This window comes from Juglans regia, chromosome 2 (genome assembly GCF_001411555.2).
Source record: "Juglans regia cultivar Chandler chromosome 2, Walnut 2.0, whole genome shotgun sequence".
In the NCBI taxonomy this organism is placed as follows: Eukaryota; Viridiplantae; Streptophyta; class Magnoliopsida; order Fagales; family Juglandaceae; genus Juglans; species Juglans regia.
Genome location: NC_049902.1, coordinates 26,717,838 through 26,738,556, shown reverse-complemented (window position 1 = coordinate 26,738,556; position 20,719 = coordinate 26,717,838). Strand labels below are relative to the sequence as shown.

At 37.4% G+C, this 20,719-nt stretch overlaps 1 protein-coding gene across 1 annotated transcript; it reads left to right on the top strand.

Annotated features, from left to right (window-relative positions):
* The first annotated feature begins 1,544 nt into the window (after positions 1–1,544).
* LOC109008318 (secretory carrier-associated membrane protein 4) lies at positions 1,545–20,304 on the top strand. The gene is made up of 12 exons (XM_018988366.2): positions 1,545–1,724; positions 3,862–3,975; positions 4,063–4,125; positions 4,360–4,393; positions 4,495–4,617; positions 5,510–5,572; positions 5,659–5,752; positions 9,580–9,625; positions 9,718–9,785; positions 12,265–12,313; positions 12,791–12,856; positions 19,972–20,304. Exons 1-12 carry the CDS (start codon positions 1,668–1,670, stop codon positions 20,002–20,004), a joined length of 810 nt encoding a protein of 269 aa, XP_018843911.1. The 5' UTR covers positions 1,545–1,667; the 3' UTR covers positions 20,005–20,304.
* Positions 20,305–20,719: the final 415 nt, after the last annotated feature.

Below are 20,719 nucleotides of genomic sequence, written 5' to 3'. Positions count from 1 at the left end.
CTCATCGAAGAGTTTCGCATCATTACCTTTCTTAATGGCTTACATGATGATTTGAGAATTGTCGTCACCATGTTCCAGCCTACAACTCTTTCGATAGCCTTTGAGTTGGCCCATTTGCAAGAAGAATGAGTCCTACAGAAAACTCCACACCGCTCCCTACCTAGCCTACCACAACGACCCAACCTGCTCGATCTCCTATTCCAACTCCCTTATTAAGACTACCTACTCCACCATGCCCAGAATTAAAAAAATCAACCAAACCTCACCACCAACAACAAAAATAGAGGGCCCACCTTATCTATTAAACGAATTTTCCATGCTCAGATGTAGGAGATAAGAGACTGATGTCTTTGTTATTATTGTGATGAAAAATTTCAACCCAAACATCGATGTAATAGGCCAAGAATTTATTTTTTGGAAGGAATTGAGGAAGACAGGAGGACATGGATGGCAATATTACTTCGAAAGATTTTGGATTAGCTTTGGCAAAAATTTACCAAACCTTAAGGGCAAGGTCTTCCGAAGGGGAGCTGTGCTACGAGCCTAGGTCACGTCTTTGGGAGTTATTTGCATGTCTTTTTAATTTGTTTAGGGTATTATTATCTATTTTAATTCAAGTTTTTACCGTTAGTAGTGTAGGTTGCAGCTAAGAGTGGAATTGGTATTGGGCCACTTTAGTAACTTATTTTTTAAGTGGGATTAGATAAGGGCAGTGGTTAGACCATGTCTTTCCGTTTGTTTTTTTAACAATTATTTTATACTTATATTTAATGTATTGTTATGAATAATTTGTCAAAAACTTTGATTTATGTTGGAGGATTATGGCTAGTGCCGGTAAACTTTTACATATTTTTTACATCATCAATCCATAACAGTTTCTTAGTAGTCCCTGTAATACCATGCTGCAAAGAACCTGATGTACACATTCGGTGATAGCGAATGTCAACGGGCAGGTTTGGGTGGGATAAAATATAAAATTTTTATATTATCTTATTTTATTATTATATATTTTTTAAATTTTTATATAAAATATAATAAACAATTCAATTTTTATTAAATTATAATATTTTAAATTTTCAAATGAAATATAAAATTTTTATTTCATCCTAAATCTATTTTTTAATTAGAATATTATTTTTTAATATTATTATTATTTTAAAATTTTAAAAAATTAAATTATTTATTATATTTTATGTGAAAATTTAAAAAATTTCTAATAATTAGATGAGATAAAATAAGTTATTTTTTTTATTTCAAATTAATCTTAGTCTCGTTTGATTACGTAATTCAAATAAAATGAGAGTTTTATTAAAAATTAAATAAAATATTATTAATATATAATTTTTATTTTAAAAAAATTATAATAATAAAATAAAATTAAAAAATATAAAATAAGATGAGATGATATGATTTGTATATCTAAATTTTTAATCATTTGAATCACAATAAAAACAAAGCAAGGGCAATTTAAGTAAATATGTTCATATCCAAGTGCAAATATATTGAATCATTAAACTTAAATCCCGCGTTGCGAACAAGCCGAATTAAAGTGACGTGCACACAGACACACTCTCTCTGTCTCTGTCTCTCTCTAGAATTTTGCACTCTGTTCGGAGGTTTTTTCTCTGCAAAAATTTAGGGATCTGTAAAGGAGAGCGACACACACCATGAATCGGCACCACGACCCCAATCCATTTGACGAGGAAGAGGTCAATCCCTTCTCGGTAATTCTCTCTCTCTCTCTCTCTCTCCTTTTTGGTTTCCATTTCCAATTTTTACCCTCTGGGATCTACCCTCATTTCGGCTCTTCATTTTCGTCTTTTAAGGCTTTTCCTCTTGGTTTTAGTCTCTTTTGTGTGATCTGGATTACTGTCTTTCATATGTTGGGAGGGGTAGTTTGGGTATTCGCGCGGCTTTGATCTAGATCTGGAACTCCCGCGTTTTGATCCTTTTAGTTGCGGAGAAAATTGATGAAAATATTGGGTAGATGAATGTGGGAAATATCTGCCTTGCATTCTAAATTTGGTGAGAAGCTGGAATAATGTGCTAACATGTTTGAATTTTTCAAACAATTTGGAACCGTATTCCCTCATATTCCCTGCTCAATACGTTCTTCTTACCGATCAAAACAATAGTTCACGAAATTTGGGTCAAGCATCGAGAAGTTTTGAAAGGCAGTTAATAATTAATCTTTTAAAAGTGTCGTTATGAAATTCGAATTTTGAAACAAGTTGACTCTTGAGACAAGTAAAAAGAAAATTAGAAATCTAAAATTGGAAACTTTTACATACTACACTCTTATCCCACGATGAGGTGGCATGGCCATCAACCTTTGATTTTTTCTTTAATAAAATAAAAGATAATTCAAGGGTGATAAAAGTCTCGCATTTTACATAGTAAGATAAAGTGGGATGGGACTAAACTAAGTGGGTGAGAGTAAGATAAAAGTCTCGCATTTTATCTTTTATTTTTTTGGGTTTTATCGACACAATTGAAGCACTTAAGAGTAATGTTAGAACTATATCACTGTCCCACCATCATCCTACTCATACTAACGAGGCAGTCATTGAGTTATACTTAATTGAGTAATGTTGCATACTACACTCCTATCCCACTTTCATCATACTATGTAAAATGTGACATTTTTAATTTTTTATCACCCTTGAATAATCTTTTATTTTTTTAACAAAAAACTCAAAGGTTGATGGGTAATACCACCTCATCATAGTGGGATGTAAAATTTTCCTACTTAATTAAATGCTGTCACATATACAGAGTGGGACAATGTTGTAGTTTCTAGCATTACTCATCTTATGGTTCTTTTAATGACTCATTATTTTGGTCTCTTGGCTTTTTATTCCTTCAGTGTGTGTATATTGTATCATAGAAAAACCTAGTAAGGCAATCATTGCTATTTGAAAAGACAAAAAGGGAATAATCCCTCTAATGTGTTCCATTTTCTTCGTGCAAGATCAAAAGCTGAACTATCTATTAGGTCCATATATGTTCTGACAGGTTTCATGGTTAGCATGCATGGATGGCCAGAATTTTAGTAAGACCAAAATAACAGTCTGGGAAATATAATTTCTCATTTCTTCTCCCCCGAGAAAAGATAAGTTAGTAAAAAATTCAATATTTTTGGTTTTGAATTTAAAAAAAAAAAATCCTAATCTATCTGGGCTTTGCTTTTGTTGTAATTTAGGGAAGGGTTGCAATTGGTACTAAGTTTAACTCTTATTGGTGATGACTTATAATAAGAAAAAAAATATGGAAGCTTGTACTTGTCAAAAAATTCAAAATCTGTAAATACTTGAAATATCTAAATATCAAAGTCTTGATAGATTAGATTTTGGAAAATTCTGTTTAAAGTTGAAAATATTAATTAAAATCTTAAAAGATAAATGATCTTTTCATAGGTTAGATGGTCACCATGTTTGGATGGCATTGTGTATGGTGAAATTGATTGTTCATTTGCTCTGTACCTTAATTAATTTCCATGAGTTGGGCGATGGAATATGGAATAAGGTGCATTGCATTGCCCAGATTTTACCTTTATGAAGTTCTATACCAAACTGGTTCTTCATGTCATGCACTTAAATGCAAGGACCTGTGATTGTCGAAGCATGTGGGTCCATTGGAGACATTCTTGCTGCTAATGAAAAAAACTACTAAAATTTTGTCACTTCATCTGCAAATTTAAAATAAGCTGCACTGGTATTTTTATGACTTCATGGTTGGGCATGCTTGCAGGGCCACTAGAAATTTCAGCATTGAATATCCCTTTATTTATCATTTAAATATGTGATGGTTGAATCAATTATTCATTGTGTCATCCTTTGGGAACTTTTTTTTTTTTTGCAGAAGGGATCTGCTGCTCCTGGATCAAAGCCACGCATTCCAACATTGGGATCTGAAACCTTTGGCTTTGGGCAGAAACATGATGCAACGGTGGACATACCATTGGATACAATGAATGTACTGAAGTCACCATTTGCTTTACTATTCTGTTCTGTTTTTTGAAACTTTTGAGAGATTTATGTACTTGATGGGATGGTTATGTAGGGTTCTAAGAGCAAAGAGCAAGAGCTTGCATCTTGGGAAGCAGATCTCAAACGGAGGGAAAAGGTTAGTTTTGCAATTATATGTTCTAGTGTTTGTCTCGAAGTTTATTTTTAGAAAGTAAGATTTTTCTGTATTGTTCATTTCTAAACATGAGGATTTTGTTGCCTTAGTTAGCAATGATTTGCTTACAGTTTGTGAAGCTTGTTTGATATAATTGCTTCTTTCTGCTTGCCCTTGAATATTGTAAGTACTTTGATCATTGATTCTTGTATTTCAATGTACTCTTGAAATTGACAGGACATAAGACGGAGAGAAGATGCTGTTGCTAAAGGTATATGCCACAGCATTCAACTTCTACAGGCCATTATGAATTTTTAAACCTGTTTTGCTATACTTTAAATCGCTAATTCTGTTTTCAATTTTGTATATCAGCTGGCGTCCCTAACGATGATAAAAATTGGCCTCCATTTTTCCCGATTATTCATCATGATATAGCTAATGAAATACCGGTCCATGCTCAAAGGCTGCAGTATTTGGCTTTTGCAAGTTGGCTAGGTATGGGAGGGACACCATATATTTCCATCTATGCTAATATTATAACTCTTCAATGTGTATTTTGGATAGATTTCTAATTTTCACGAGCTTTTTGGGTTATTAGAGCTCTCTAGTATGGGCTAGGTGTTTTCTTGTATACGTCCAGTGTATTTGGTTACTCTTATTGATATATTTATAATATTTTTACTAATAAAAAAATTATTATAACATGCAGCTAGATATAGAGTATTGTTTCTTTAATTTAAGCATGCCTTCATTTGGGTTTCTTAGAGAAACTATATACAACACTGAAAGTCTTAATAACGATTTTCCCCTTGTAGCGAGCATCGTGTAAAATTTTACAACTTTGCTTTTTCTTACTTTGTAGGTTTATATTCTTTTTGTAAGCTCATTCCTTTTAACATGTTGTTAAATTGTTTCCTTTGTTTTTTAAGAAGCTTTTTAATTTGAACCCCTAGGGGTTGGCTCAAGTGGTAAAGGCCTTGGGCTTGGATGCTCCCCCCAGGTCTAAGGTTTAAATCCCCTTGAGTGCAAACAATCTCTTGGGGCCATCGGACTGGAGGATTTTCTCCTTGAATTACCTGATGTGCACTTGCGGGAAACTCCTTGCCAAGGGCCTGTGCACTCCTAGGATTAGTTGGGACGTTGTTCTTGGACACTTGGTGCCAAAAACAAAACAAAAAATTAATTTTGCCTTTTCGTTGAAAGTTTCTACTGAAATGAATGGATTGGCACATGTGATAGTTGTTTTTTTGGTTATTATGTACATATTTCAAAGCACCAAAAGACTACAACATAGAAAGGCAAATGTAGGAGAATTACTGAGCTGTGAGCAACATCTTCCTAATTCTCAATCTACCGTATTTTCATTTTTAGTTGGCTGTTTGTGCAGGTATAGTTCTTTGTCTTGTTTTTAATGTGATTGCTGTGATGGTGTGCTGGATCAGAGGCGGGGGGGAGCTTCTCCTTTTTAATCATATCCATGCAATAATATTGGGTTGAGTGCAATTTGGATCTTCTGACAAGGTTCACTCGCTGCAGGTGTCAAAATTTTTTTCCTTGCAACGATCTATGCTCTCCTTGGATGCCCGTTGTCTTATGTGCTGTGGTACAGGCCTCTCTACCGTGCTATGAGGTTAGTATTGAACAACACAGAGAAAGAAGGATCATACATAATATATTTAATTGTTGTGAAGGATTTTATTTATCACAATAAGACTAATAATTCGATGAAAACTAAATTTCTTGTCTGCGGGCTACTTTCCAATTTGCTTGTTTTGACCTTCCCTCTTGATACGGTTGTCTCTCTTTACTTGCACACTATATGCGTAATTTTTATATATGGTTGTCTTAACCGAACATGCAGATCAATGTTGTTCAAGCATTGGCATTGATATGCATGGTAGAGGTTATGGTGGTTTAATGGAGGTTGAAACTAATTTGATGCATAAAAAAAGAAAAGCTGCAGTCTTTCCTTTTACTCTGGAAGAAATGATGACATAGAACCACCAAGTCCACTCTCCTTCTCAAGCTGATAAATATGTCACAATTGCTTTTTTTTTCCTTGAGCTAAGTCACAATTACTGATATTGGGTAATGTGGGGACATTTATTGTGATGACATGATGTGCTCTTTCTTTTGTTATTGGGTCAGCTGGAGCAATAACATGATAATTTCTTCTTATGCTGGCGTTAAAAGATCTTTTTTTAGTTTTTAATCAGACTAGAGCAGCATGGGGTTATGCCTAGAAGGATAGTGGAGTTGTTTGGGTGTTGGAAGGGTCTTTTGGGTAATATTCATAATGCTGCAGTTTGGATAACGATTCCTCATTGTATGATGTGGTGCCTCTGGATGGAGAGGAATGGTAGGTGTGGAAGTGATCAAAGATGGCTTCTCTATAGTGGGTGACAAAGCTCTAGGTCCGGATGGCTTCTCTATGGCTTTTTTTAAACTTGTTGGGAAGTTTGACATTATGGGTGCCTTTCATGAATTCCATGAAAATGGAAGGTTTGAAAAAAGTCTCAATGCAACTTTTATTGATCTCATTCCCAAAAAACCCGGTGTAGTAGAGGTAAAAGATTATTGACCAATTAGCTTGGTGAGTGAGATGTACAAGATCATGTCGAAAGTGTTGGCAAATAGATTGAACTTGATGATGGAGAAGCTAATATCCAAGCCTCAACATGTTGACTTAAATCGGGAGAGCCAGAACTTTTGTGTATAATAGACATGGAAAAGGCTTATGACTAGGTCAATTGGAGCTTTTTACTTTACATGCTCGGGCGATGTGGCTTTGGTTTGAAATGGTGTTCATGGATTACTATTGCTTCTCAATAGCTTGTTTCCCTATCTTGGTGAATGGCACCCCCATGGGATTCTTTAAAAGCTCACGGGGTTTAGGATAAGGTGATCCTCGTTTTCCGCTACTATTTGTTTTTGTAATGAAAGCCTTTGGCAAGATGATCTTAGGAGTTGTGAAGGGCGGTTTCCTCTGTGGATTTTTAGCGGGAGACTAAAGTATATTTCATTTGTTATTTTCCGATGACACTCTAATTTTTTGGGGCCAAAAATGATCATATTCAAGCTTTGAACTTGATCAAATCAGAAGTAGTTCCGGTGGGAGATGTTACTAATCTGGAGAGCATGGCTTCCATATTGGGATGTAAGATATCACATTTGCCGATAAAATATCTTGGCCTCCCCTTGGGTACACCATTCAAATCGAAATCAATTTGGGATGATGTATTAGAGAAAATGGCGCGGAAATTGGGTAGCTAGAAGATGATGTACCTATCCAAAGGTGGTAGTGTTACTTTAATTAAAAGTACTCTATCCAACTTGCCGACTTATTTCTTATCACTATTCCCACTTCCTACCAAGGTGACCCAACACATGGAGAAACTTCAACTAGACTTCTTACGCGCGCGGCCCGGGGGGGGGATGGGGATGGATAATGAGTTTTAAGTTTCACTTGGTAAAATGGGCCACAATATGCTCTCACATTTCAGAAGGAGGTTTGGGTATCAGGAATCTACATGTTTTTAATAAGGTTTTTGTTGGGCAAATGATTATGGAGATACCATCAAGAATGGGGGACCCTGTGGAGAAATATAATGGGTGCTCAAATGAGGTAAATGAGCCATATGGGGTGGGGCTTTGGAAGCATATAAGAAGAGGATGAGATGCATACTATAGAAATACCCAATTTGAGGTGGGTGGCAGACTCAAAATCAAATTTTGGCATGACATATGGTGTGGCGATATGCACTCAAGGAAGCTTATCCAAAAGTCTATGGCATAGCAAGAATGAAAGAAGCTTCCATTGCGGACTTGTTGGTTACATCAAATGGTACTCCTCAATGGAATGTCAATTTCTTTAGAAATGCACATGATTGGGAAGTCGACACAATATTAGAGTTTTATGATCTCATTTATTCCACTCGCATGAGGAGGGAAGTTGCTAACAAGATTTTCTAGCGTCACTACAAGAAAAGTAAGTTCGCCGTTCACTCTTTTTATCAAGCCATGAACACACATACAACAAACCCATTCCCATGGAAGAGTATTTGGAAGAGAAGGGCATCCTTAAATGCACTCTTCTTTGTATGAATAGCTTCATTGGGGAAGATACTCACACTCGACAATTTAAGGAAACATAGATTTATTGTGATGGAGTGGTGTTGTATGTGCAAAAAGAGTGGGGAGTCGGTTGATCATTTATTACTTCACTGTGAGATTGCCACGACATTATGGAATGACTTCTTCACTTGAGTGGGACTAGCTTGGGTGATGCCGAGAAGGGTGATCGATCTCTTATCTTCTTAGAGAGGCCTTCAGGGTAACTCTCTTACTGCAGCAATATGGAAGATGATCCCAATATGTTTATGGTGGGGCATTTGGAGGGAAAAGAATGACAGAAGCTTCAAAGATCGAGAGCGATCAATAGAAGAGCGTAGGAAATTATTTTTCAATACTATACTTCATTGGTCGGTTGTAATTGATTTCAATGGACTGAGTTTCCATGAATTTCTTGTATTGCTAAACTAGCACACTCAAGCGACGCTCTTGTATATTGTCTCATATACCTGGGCCTTTGCCTATTCTTATGATCAATAAAATTTTGTTTACTAATAAAAAAAGGTGTTTCGGAGACAGCGAGCATTCCTTGGATGAGCTGAAAAGATTCTTCAACACTCTTTTTTCTTGTGCTTCAATTATTGATTGTAATGGGGCTAGTTTTCACAATTTGTTTTACACCATTTATAGTTCCTAGATGATGCTAGGTGTAATCCGTATATACTTCTTGTGTACATGGGCTATGCCTCCAATTAATAAAACTTTATTCTTACTAAAAAAGAAAGATAAATTTTTGGACAACACTTACCATGCCATCTTTTTGAATGTAAAATCTCTTCCTGAAGATTCCATGCTAAGGTTTGTGATTATAGCTTATTTAAGCATCTCAAAATGTTTTGCACTTGATTGATTGATCTTTAATTTGTTTTTTATAATACTCTTTTGTCTTAGGAATCTCGTGTTGGAACTTTGGCCGGTGTTTTTTGCTAAAAGTTTTGATATTCTTTTGCAACAAAGTATAGCAATTTTGGAATTTTCCATCTCTCTCTCTCTCTCTCTCTCTCTCTCTCTCGTGTTTTTGTATTTGGGTATTGTATATTCTGTGGCTTTCGTGGTTGGTTAGGCGGCAATGATATCATTTTCTCGTTCAACTAGTGAGCGAACACACCTATATTTGATGTCAGTGATTTGAGATATGAACCTAGTTAGTGAAAACACATTGAATATTTTTTTTCTTTGAAGTTAAAGAATTTCTACTGTCATTGCATAGAAGTGTGACATTTTTTTTCAAAGATGCTGATGGTTCCCCAATTTTATTAAATTTTTATATAAGTATGACATTGAGAGTGCTGATGGTTGTTGCAAATGGTTTTGTCTGCAATGCAGGACAGATAGTGCCATGAAGTTCAGTTGGTTTTTCCTATTCTACTTGGTACGTGCTATATTTTACATGCTCTCTTAGTTATTCTCCTCATGAATGGGTGGCATATTTTTCTGTCCATTAATCAATTTGGCATAATGCAGATTCACATTGGGTTTTGTATATTCGCTGCTATTGCACCTCCAGTTGTCTTTCATGGGAAGTCATTGACGTAAGTTATTGTTTTCTCAGCTGTATGAACTAAGCTTGAAATGGTCTTGATTCCCATTTTAATATATTGCACAAATATGTTTGTAATGAAGTATCTTGTGAAAGGACCTTGTGTGACAATCCAAGCAAAGGCCAAACCACATTTGGGTTTTTACTCCAAAAAGACTAATCATTGTTACAATCGATCCCTTTGGAGTCATTATGAACTGCAAAAACTTTTCCCTCAGTTAGTGTTGGAACTCCCCACTCTATCATACTAAATCTTAGGTGTCACAACTTGATAAAAGACTCAAGTTCTTAGTTGCTGTTTAGCACATGAGCGACTGGTATATTTATGAACAGTTTTAGTTAATGGTATAATTTTAGAATTTATGTCTAAAGTTGGTCAAAAGTATTAACTAGTCCTTGCTAAATATAATATCCTAAAAAATTTTTTTTTTGATAAAGTAAAAGTATTATATATATATCAATAAGAGTAACCAAGTACACTAGATGTATACAAGAAAATCCTTAACCCATACTAGAAAGCTCCTATTGCCCCAACAGCCTACGAAAAACTACCCAACATACATCAAGCCAGAGTTAGAATAAATCACCCCTCCCCAACCCCAACCCAATGTTTCCCATAGCCCAACCTCCATCCGAAATACCCTCTATCCGAAAGACTACCCAGCATACATCAACCTCTATGCCCTCGACTTGAGCTTCCACTCTTAGCGTCATAGTTGATTGCACAAAAAAGACGCTTCAACTCCCTGCTTTTCTTAAAACTTGATTTGGTATCACGCGAGTGGCTCGCCTCAATCTCAATGATTAGAGCTTTAAACTGGTCTTCACATCCTCCATGTGAGATTCCCACAATATGTTGAATCTCATTAACCTTTTGCAAAACCCAATCCGAAGATGATCCATCTTTATTGTTTAATGGAGACAATGGTACCAACGATAAACCCTTGTTCAAATCTTGTGTCTCCTCAATAGCACCAATGGTACTCTCCATTGGAGATTCTGGGTTGGCAGCAAGTCGCTTCACCTCTGGCGACGTTGTGTGTGCAGCTTCGACGAAGCCTACTTTAAACGTTGGCATTACACCATGATCACATGATGGAACCAGAGCCAAGGGTCCCATCGTTGTTATCTGTGTCTTCCCACCGTGCTCCAAGCCTTCCACAGACTCTGCTCTTGTCATGGACTTCTCTGATACCCAACCTGTTGCCTTCTCCACCAATATGACTGTGGACAAGTCAGAAATCTCCTCCAAGTGTTCCGTAGAAGCTTGCATGCATTTCTGCTTAGGAGCTGTTGTCACCAGCACTAAGATAAGAGTCTCCTCTGGCCCAGGACTTCTGTTGGACAGTGAAACTGACCCAGAAGTGGAGCCCTTCTCAAACACGGGCAAATGGAGCTTCGGCCTCCATTTTAGTTTTGGAAGGCGAAGTGGGCTTATGAGGCCTAGCCCAAGTTTGGCCTTCCCTTTGTCTGGCCTCAAACTATTACACCCAGTAGACTTCCTTTTTCCTATTTTTAAAGGCCTCAAACGTTGGCCCAAGCCCAGGCCCAAGCCCAGGCCCAAACCTTTGATTATCTTAAAAATCCAAGACTTTATCTCCTTTCTAAACAATTTAAAATCCTCATTCACGCCCTTAACCTCCTTTTTTAGACTATGCAGATACCTCTGCAACTCGTTTTCTCCTTGACAGCTATCCATTTCAGGTAATTGGCGTCTTGCCCCTCCCTCTTCAGACCAAGTCCCTCCGAAAGTTTCTCTGTCATGCCTCCCTTTTTGTGTTTTTGTTCAATTGCCAGAGGATGACTTGGAACTCCATGTGCTGCCACCCTCTTCCCTATACCACCCACCGCCACCTCTGCATACGACTTGGACTGCCTCACAATCTCCTTCCCCTTCTCTACCTCTCTGTTCATTTGTGGTGCAAGGACTGGACTCTGGAGCCTTCTTAGCCAAACTCGGTTTTAACTCCATAGAAAAGCTCTTCCAACCCTTTCCTTCCACTCCTTTTGGGATCGCTAAGAGACCACAACCCCCCCTACCATCACCATAGTCAGTTACTTCCAAAAAATGCCCATAAGTGTTCGACCTCCTATGAATAAACAGAGCATTCGATATCCTAAAAAATGAAGATTCGGCAGAGTATATATTGAACAAACTAATGGAATTTTAAGGGACTCGGTCATTATTTCTTTTTGTAGAATGTACATCACTGAATCTTCTCCCTTTTAACCTTTTTCAGTATTGTAAAGGAAATGGGTTATTTTACCTGGTGCTGCTGTGAACTTAATTTCTATCATTCAGAAATTACAATGTTTAGAGCACAATATATAACTTGCTTTTTACTTCTCCGTTTTATCTTTGTAAAAGCGACCCAGGCTTGTTGATGAGCATTGAGGCTTGCAATAACTGTATTATGTTGTTTTCATGTCATAATTTATAAACAAGCCTTTAATTTTTTTTTCTAATTCAGGGGAATCCTTGCCGCAATTGATGTCTTTGATGGCCATGTAATGGTTGGGGTAAGTTGGTTAATGCCTGCATTGAGGTTCTTATTTTCTGTGTACATTGAAACTGTAATTGCACAACTCACAAGGATGTTGCCATGATTTTAAGGAAAGTTATCACTGAATTTTGATTTTTTTTTTCTCTAAAAACATCGTCTTTTCCTTTTTGGATTGAATTACCCTCAATGTTTTAGGGTATAAAATTACCCTCATCCAAATTTTTATTCTGAATAAAAACTGTTTCTTTCTGGCGTCTTCTGCTATGTGTCATAAGGCACTACGATTACAAGTTATATGCTTCCTGTCACATAATGCTTGCTTTCTGATGCTGCTTACTTTGGTGCCTTGAATAGTGACGACCAAAATTGTATTAGGAACAGAATCTGATGTTAACTTTTCGTCATGGAAGTGCAACATATTAGTACAAGGTTCTTATAACTCATTTGACTTGGCGTTAGGGTTTAACTAATGTTTCATTTGGTTTTCCTGCAGATATTCTACTTAGTTGGTTTTGCCTTGTTTTGCTTGGAGTCACTTCTAAGCTTATGGGTACTTCAGGTTAGAACCAGAACACATGCATTGTCTTTTTCTAAAGTCATAAGAGTGATTATGGTAGACCCTCATTTATTCAATTAACTGATCCATCTACCTCTATTCCCTCTGGGTTCAAGTACAATACAATTCATGCACTTAAATTGGTGGCATCTGTAGTGAGTTATGTGTCTTTTCCCCCCCTGCTCCCTTGACTTTCTCTTTTTCCCCCTGGCTGCTGAAATCTTTGTTTTTTATTTTAAGTCTTTGTGACCAAGATATACAAGTAAAATCATGTTACCATAAAAATGAATGTAAGTTAAATGAGAAAATTGTAAGAGAGTCAAGTAGATCTAAACTGCATTGGGCATGCACCAATGATGTGCATTTGGTGCTGCTTTTTTTTTTCATGATCGGTTATAGATGATTCAGGTTGCGTTTAAATGTTGAATTAAGTTGAGTTGAGATGATAAAATATTGTTAGAATATTATTTTTTAATATTATTATTATTTTGGGATTTGAAAAAGTTGAATTGTTTATTATATTTTGTGTTGGAATTTGAAAAAGTTGTAATGATGAGTTGAGATGGGTTGAGATGGATTTAGGAAACAAACGAAGTTTGACATGTCTTATGTTTTTTCATAGTATATGATATTTCTTTTCTAGACTAATTAAGAATGTACATCTTTTCCAGTGTCACTTTAGTCAGTTAGATGGATTCAGTTTGATGTAGTGAGGGCTATATTTTATGGTGGATGATGTCTATTTTCCAGTTTGGCTTTGAGATGAATAGATTAAAACTTTGATAGAGTAAAAAGGCTTTCAGAATGATAGATGCTACCAAATTTGGAACAGTTGTGTTGAGAGTTCCTTTTAGGGATTTCTGAATGATCAGAGGTTGCTGTTGTAAGTTGGTAGAAATTGGGCATAGAGAGGTTTCAAAAGCGACATTGTATTAAGAGTTCCTTGAGGATTGGCATTTGGGATCTGGATTCTGGTTACATATTTTTAAAAGTGAGCGTTTAATGTGTCATAGTGGGAAATGCAGACTGAAGGGTACTCCTTGCTCTTGGTTTTGCCACTATGGTAGATTCGATTGGAGACCATATTAAAATTCAGAGGAAGCATTCTTTTGTGGCTCTTAATTGATCATATTTGCTTCCGGACAGTTTCATTGTGCATAGTTGACATTTTTTTCAATGCATATAAAACGTTTATGCTATATTTAATCTATCAAATGTGTTTCCTGGTAAAAAAAAAAATGAAAAATGATTTGTGCAAGCCCCAGCGTGCAAGCCCTTGGGTTTTTCTGATGGATCCCATTATAGGATTACTAAGAAAATATTTAATCTGTCTTATTTACTTGCTGCTTATTTTATAATAGGGAAAATTGCGATAGAAAGTGAAGGATATTTCTTTCAATTTGTATAATAGGTAGCTCCCTAGGGGTTGGCTCAAGTAAGAGCATTGGCATTGGATTAGGCAAATGCTTTTTCATCTTCAAATTTAGCAAATATCATCCATATTTGCTCCACATTGAATTAGCTAAATTGTTTTCATCCAAATTATAAGCTATAGTAAATCCATTGTTCTTTTCAAATATGAAAAGAACTATAACAAGTCTAAAAGTATTTTTTGAGATTATTATATTATAGATATGAGATTTTTATTCATATGAGATTTTACCATCTATATACATATGAGATTATTATATTATAGATTGTTAGATTGTGAAAGTAAAAATGAATATGATTTGTTGGAGGTTATTGAAGATTATGAAAAAAAAATATAAATAATAAAAAAAAAAAATATTTTATTATTATAGAAAGTGATGACTAATCTAATGTAGACTTCAAGTTTTAAATGATTAGCTAAAGGTGAAAAAGTTACATATTAGTCAAAATTTGAAGAATATGATGGCCAATCCAATGCTAATGCTCTAAGGTTTTGGTCTTGATGGTATGCTCCCTCCAAGGTATAAGGTTCGAATCCTCTTAGGTGCAAACAATCTCTAGGGGCTATCGGACTGTGGTATTTTCTCCTTGAATTGCCCGAGGTGCACTTATGGGAAATTCCTTGCCAAGGGCCTGTGCACCTTTGGGATTAGTCGAAATGTTGCTCTCAGACACCCACTGCCAATAAAAAAAAAAAAAAAAGGTAGGCCAGTTAATGAAAGTGCCTTTTTGAATATTAGAAGAATTGGATTCACTTATTTGGGCATCTTTTTGTGTTAAAAGAGAAGGGAGATGAGAGGAGGGGGGGGGGAATAAAGAAATGTGGTCTCATGGAATGGGTATGTTGAGAAAAGATATTGCTTGGAATTCTGTACCTCACCAGAAACAAACACCTTGTTATACTACATGCGGCAATTATGATGAATAGTGAATAGTATGGAAAAGAGAACAAAAACATAGAATTTAACGTAGTTCGGCAGTGTGCCTACATCTACAGGAACGAGGCTGAATTTTCACTAAGTTCAAATTAGGGTTATATTATATGTATTTATACTAAATCCTAGTCGCTCCATTCCGCTCCGCTTGATACGCTCTCCTCACTCCACTCCGCTTCATTTTCAGCATCAGCTTGCTTCTCTATATACATGTTCCACTCAATATGAGCCACATACTACAACAATCTCCACCTTGTCGAATATCCACCCCGTAGGAGGAAAAAAAAGAGAAAACATAACCTGGAACTCCACTTGGGACAATAGGTTGGGACGTCTCCCATCTAGCACTGGGAGACATTAATCAAGTCCAAGCAATGCTTGAACTTATCTGTGGTAATAGGCTTTGTCAACATGTTTGCTGTATTCTTAGAAGTGTGAACTTTCTCAAGCAATAGTTCACCAGAAGAAACCAATTCCCTGATCTTGTGAAACCTCACATCTATGTGCTTGGTCCTCGCATGATACACCTGGTGGTTCTTGGCCAAATAAATAGCACTCTTGACTATCACAATGCAACTGAACTCCACCTTGCTGAATACCCAGCTCCTTGACGAACCCTGTAAGCCACAAGGCTTCCTTGGCAGCCTCAGCCACTGCCATCTACTCTGACTCAGTAAAAGATAGTGCAACTAGAGACTGAACCATGGACCTCCAACAAATAGGCCCCCCCACAAGAGTGAATACATAACCTGTGGTAGACCTCCTGTCATCCAAGTCCCCTGCATAGTCTGCATCCACATCCCACAACTGAAGGATCACCCTGTTGTCTGCTAAAACATGATGCCATAGTCTATAGTACTCCTCAAGTATCTGAAGATCCACTTGACTTCATCCCAATGTTGCCGTCTCGTATTTGATAGAAACTTGCTCACCACATTGATTGCTTGTGCCAAATCCGGTCTTGTACAAACCATAGCATACATCAAGCACCCCGCTGCACTGGCGTATGGAACCTTTGACATGTTTTGCACTTCATCATTTGTCTTCGGCCACTCAGCAGTAAACAATCTAAAATGATTCGCCAAAGGTGTACTCACTAGTTTTGCGTTATCCATGCTGAACCACTCCAACACTCAACATAGCTACGCTGAGATAACCATAATCTCCTGAAAGCTCTGTCCCTGCAAATCTCCATCCCAAGAATCTTCTTAGAATCTTAGCCGCACCTAAATCCTTCATGTCAAATTCTCTACTCAACAAAGTCTACAACTTGCTGACCTCACTCATACTCTTTGCAGCAATCAACATATCATCCACATAAAGTAACAGAAAAATAAATGAATCATCATCAAGGCTCTTTACATAAACACAAGTCATACTCACATCTCCTGTAGCCAATCCGGATCATGTAGGAGTCAAATTGCTTGTACCACTACTTCGGAGACTGCTTCAGCCCATAAAGTGATTTCCTCAATTTATAGACCAAGTGTTCCTGTCCAAGTTGACTAAACCCTTCTAGTTGTACCATGTAAATCTGCTCCTCCAAATCAGCATGGAGAAAATCTGTCTTGACATCCATCTACTCCAACTGCATATCAAAATGTGCTACCAAACTCAACACTGCCCTAATGGAAGTGTGTCTGACCACAGGGGAAAAGATCTCATCATAGTCAACCCCTTTCCTCTGTGAGTAACCCTTTGCTACTAGATGAGCCTTGAACTTCTCACCCTCTTTTTCTGATATTGCTTCTTTCTTCTTATACACCCATTTGCATCCTATCGCCCTCTCCCCTCTGGAAGCTCCACCAACTCCCATATCTGGTTCTTATGCAGAGATTGTATTTCCTCCTCCATAGCACCCATCCATCTACTTTTCTCTTGGTTGTGTAATGCCTCCTGAAAAGTAGTAGGATCCCCGCTACTAGGAATGAGTGCATAAGAAACCAAATCTTCAAAACCATACTTGGTGGGTGGCCTGATAGTGTGTCTGGGTCTGTCTATAGCTGTACTGTGATGCTGCTAATCCTTTGAGCTAGAACTCCTTGCATTCTGAGCATTTTCTTCTCTATCATAGGCTCTAGCTCCACCTACACCACATGCTCATTGTTGCTGCAATTTTCTAGCACTTGTTTCTCTTCTTCTTGAGTACATTGCAACTTGGCTTTCTCATAAAAAACCACATCTCTACTGATCACCACCTTATTTGCCTTCGGATCCCAGAGCTTGAAGCCTTTCACCCCTTTCTAATACCCCAGAAAAATACATTGTCTAGACTTCGCATCATGCTTTGACCTCTCCTCAATAGAAACATGCACATAGGCACTCTCAAGCAAGAGTAGTCTACTGCGCTACCTGTCCATACCTCCTTTGCTACTTTCCCATCTAGTGCTGCCCTAGGTGATCTGTTAATCAAGAAACATGCCATATTCACTGCTTTTGCCCAGAAGTTCTTGGCAAGACCTGCATTCAACCTGAGACACCATGCTTTTTTAGCTATTGTTCTGTTCATCCTTTCCGCTACACCGTTCTGTTGTGGTGTCTTGTGTACTGTGAAATGTCTCTTGATCCCATGGTGCTCACACAACTCCATGAACTTTAAATATGTGTACTCAGTACCATTGTCTGACCTGAGGCATTTGATCTTCCTCCTTGTCTGGTTTTCTACTTCAGCTTTCCACAACTTGAACTTGGCAAACGTTTCTGACTTGTGTCGCATGAAGTACACCCTAACCTTTCATGAGTAGTCATCAATGAAAATCACGAAATACATTTGTCCTCCCCTTGATACTACCCTTACTGGCCTCCAATCATCTATATGAACATAGTCAAGAATCCCCTCTGTCTTTGGTGTGGCTGTCTTGAACTGCACCTTATTCTGTTTCCCAAGAACATAATACCTGCAGAAATCAAGCTTGCATGTTTTGTCACCCTTCAATATATTTTTCTTATGAAGCTCCATCATCCCACGGTCACCCATATGGCCTAATTGCATATGCCACAAGATTGTGTTATCTGACTCAGATTTTGCAGCTGCAACTCCACCTACAATTGTGGTACCTAGCAGTCTATAAATATTTCCTACTAATTTATGCCCCTTTATCACTGCCATGACACCTCTACTCACCTTCATTACTCCACTTTCAGACTTGTAACTAAACCCATTAAAGTCTAAAGTGCCCAATGAAATCAGATTCTTCCTCAAATTCAGCGTATGTCTAATATCACACAACGTTCTAACAACACCATCAAACATTTTAATTTTGATATTCCTCATTCCAACAATTTTGCATGAAGCATCGTTACCCATCAGAACAGAACCAGAATTAACTAACCTATAGGTGTCAAACCAATCTTGGTGTCATGTGATAAGAGCATGCTGAATCCATTATCTAAGAATTTGTGAGATGATCTGAACTGGATGAAACATAAAGCATATCCCTGTCGCCGCTCTCTAAGTCTTCTTCTTCCACTACATTCGCAGACTTTGATGAACCCTCTTTATTCTCTGTATCCCCCTTCTTTTTCTATGGACATTCTCGCTTTATGTGCCCATTTTTTCCGCACTTATAACAGTGTATGTCCTTCCTCTTCCTGGATTTAGACTGAGCTTTATTGTTACTCGATCCACTCCGGGACTTGCTTCTCCCACGTTCCTGATTACTTCTCACCACAAGCCCTTCACCCTGTGAATTCTCATCACTAGCTTTCTTCCTCTGATTAAAACCTAATAGAGCACTTGTGATCTTCTCCAAATCGAGAGTTTTTTTTCCCTACATCAAAGTTGTAACCAAATTTTCGTACATAGGAGGAGCAAGTAGGGAATTCAGTAACATCAACGCGTCTTCGTCGTTGAACTTCACATCAACCCGCTTCAAATCACTGATGATCTGGTTGAACACATTGATATGCTAGTTCAGATTTGTGCCCTTTGACATCTTAAGACCATATAGTTTCTACTTAAGATAAAGCTTGTTCCACAGCCTTCGCTTTTAGTTCCTTCCAATCTATGTTGTCCATGCCTTCCAGTTGCCTTTCGTATAATGCCTTCACCATGCCCATGCCCTGCTGCACTAACAGATCTTTCACCCTCCTCTGCCATAATCCGAAATTGCAAGATCCATCGAACTTGACCATGTCGAATTTTGCAGAAGAAATCCCAGACATCGTGACCTGAGTTCTTGATATCAATTGTTGTACTATGTGCAACAATTATGATGGATAGTACGCTCCGCTCCGCTCGGTACGCTATGCTCCCCTCACTCCACTCCGCTTCACTCTCGGCATCAGCCTGTTTTCTCTATATACATGTTTCACTTAATATGAGCCACATACTACAACACACCTATAGCCCCTTACAGCAATATCAGCATTTGGAAGGTGGTTGAGAAATCCGTGAAGGTTTTTTCTCCACATACATGGAATGTAAATATCTAATGTTAACTTTGGTTTGCGCGTATATATTTTCTTGCCGAGAGCATGTGCACCCTTGGGATTAGTTGGGAATTTGTTCCCGGACACCTGGTTCCTAATAAAAGGAAAGTGGTTGAGAAATCCGTGAAGGTTTTTTTCTCCTCATGGAATGTAAATATCTAATGGCAACTTTGGTTTCTGCGTATATCTTTTCTTGCTGAGAGCATATGCACCCTTGGGGATCAGTTGGGAATGAAACACACATGGTAATTTTTATGCACATTGCTTTCAGAATTTTGTTCTCTTTCTGACTTTGTCTACGTATTTCTTTGGTTTGTGCAGAAAGTTTACATGTATTTCAGGGGGAACAAGTGATGTGATTCTGGTGCTGTGATCCATTTAGTAGTATTGTACAATATATCCCTGCTTTTCAGGGCGGCTCTTGGTATATTCATATTTCATATTTCTCCTGTTACAATTGGTTGTTGTTTTGTGAGGATTGGACGAGTTAATTCAATGATTGGCATGCATAATAGATGGTAGATGGTAGGTGCAGAGTTTGCATCTATTTAGAGTTATGTTTTCGTTCCCGTTGTCCTGAGGTTCATAATTACTTTTGCTATTTCACAAGATTGGTGTATTATATATATATAAATGCATATAAATCTTGCCTGAGTCCTAAATCTTGCTAGTGCATGTCCATTAGAAATCTCTGTCAATGATATATCTCCGCCCTCTCTTCTTCTCAAGTGAAGTGATGATATGTATCAGCAGAATTGCTATTGGCTTCAAGCAACAGAGTGGCTTTAACATTTCCACATATACATAGAAATCATTTATATCGTTCTTTCACAGTGATTTTACAGGGATGTATGCTTCTTCAAGATGCCAAGAAAATTGGCATGGCAATTGTGCTTTGACCCTTTCATTTCGTTTATCCATTGATCTTGCAATATGCTACTGATAATACCCTTCAATAAACGTACAAGTTGCCACCCTATTATGCTTAGGAAAAAGACCCCATTAACCAAAAAATGTGAAAGCTATACAAAATATTGTTTGAACTCAATGGAAAATAAATAAATAACTA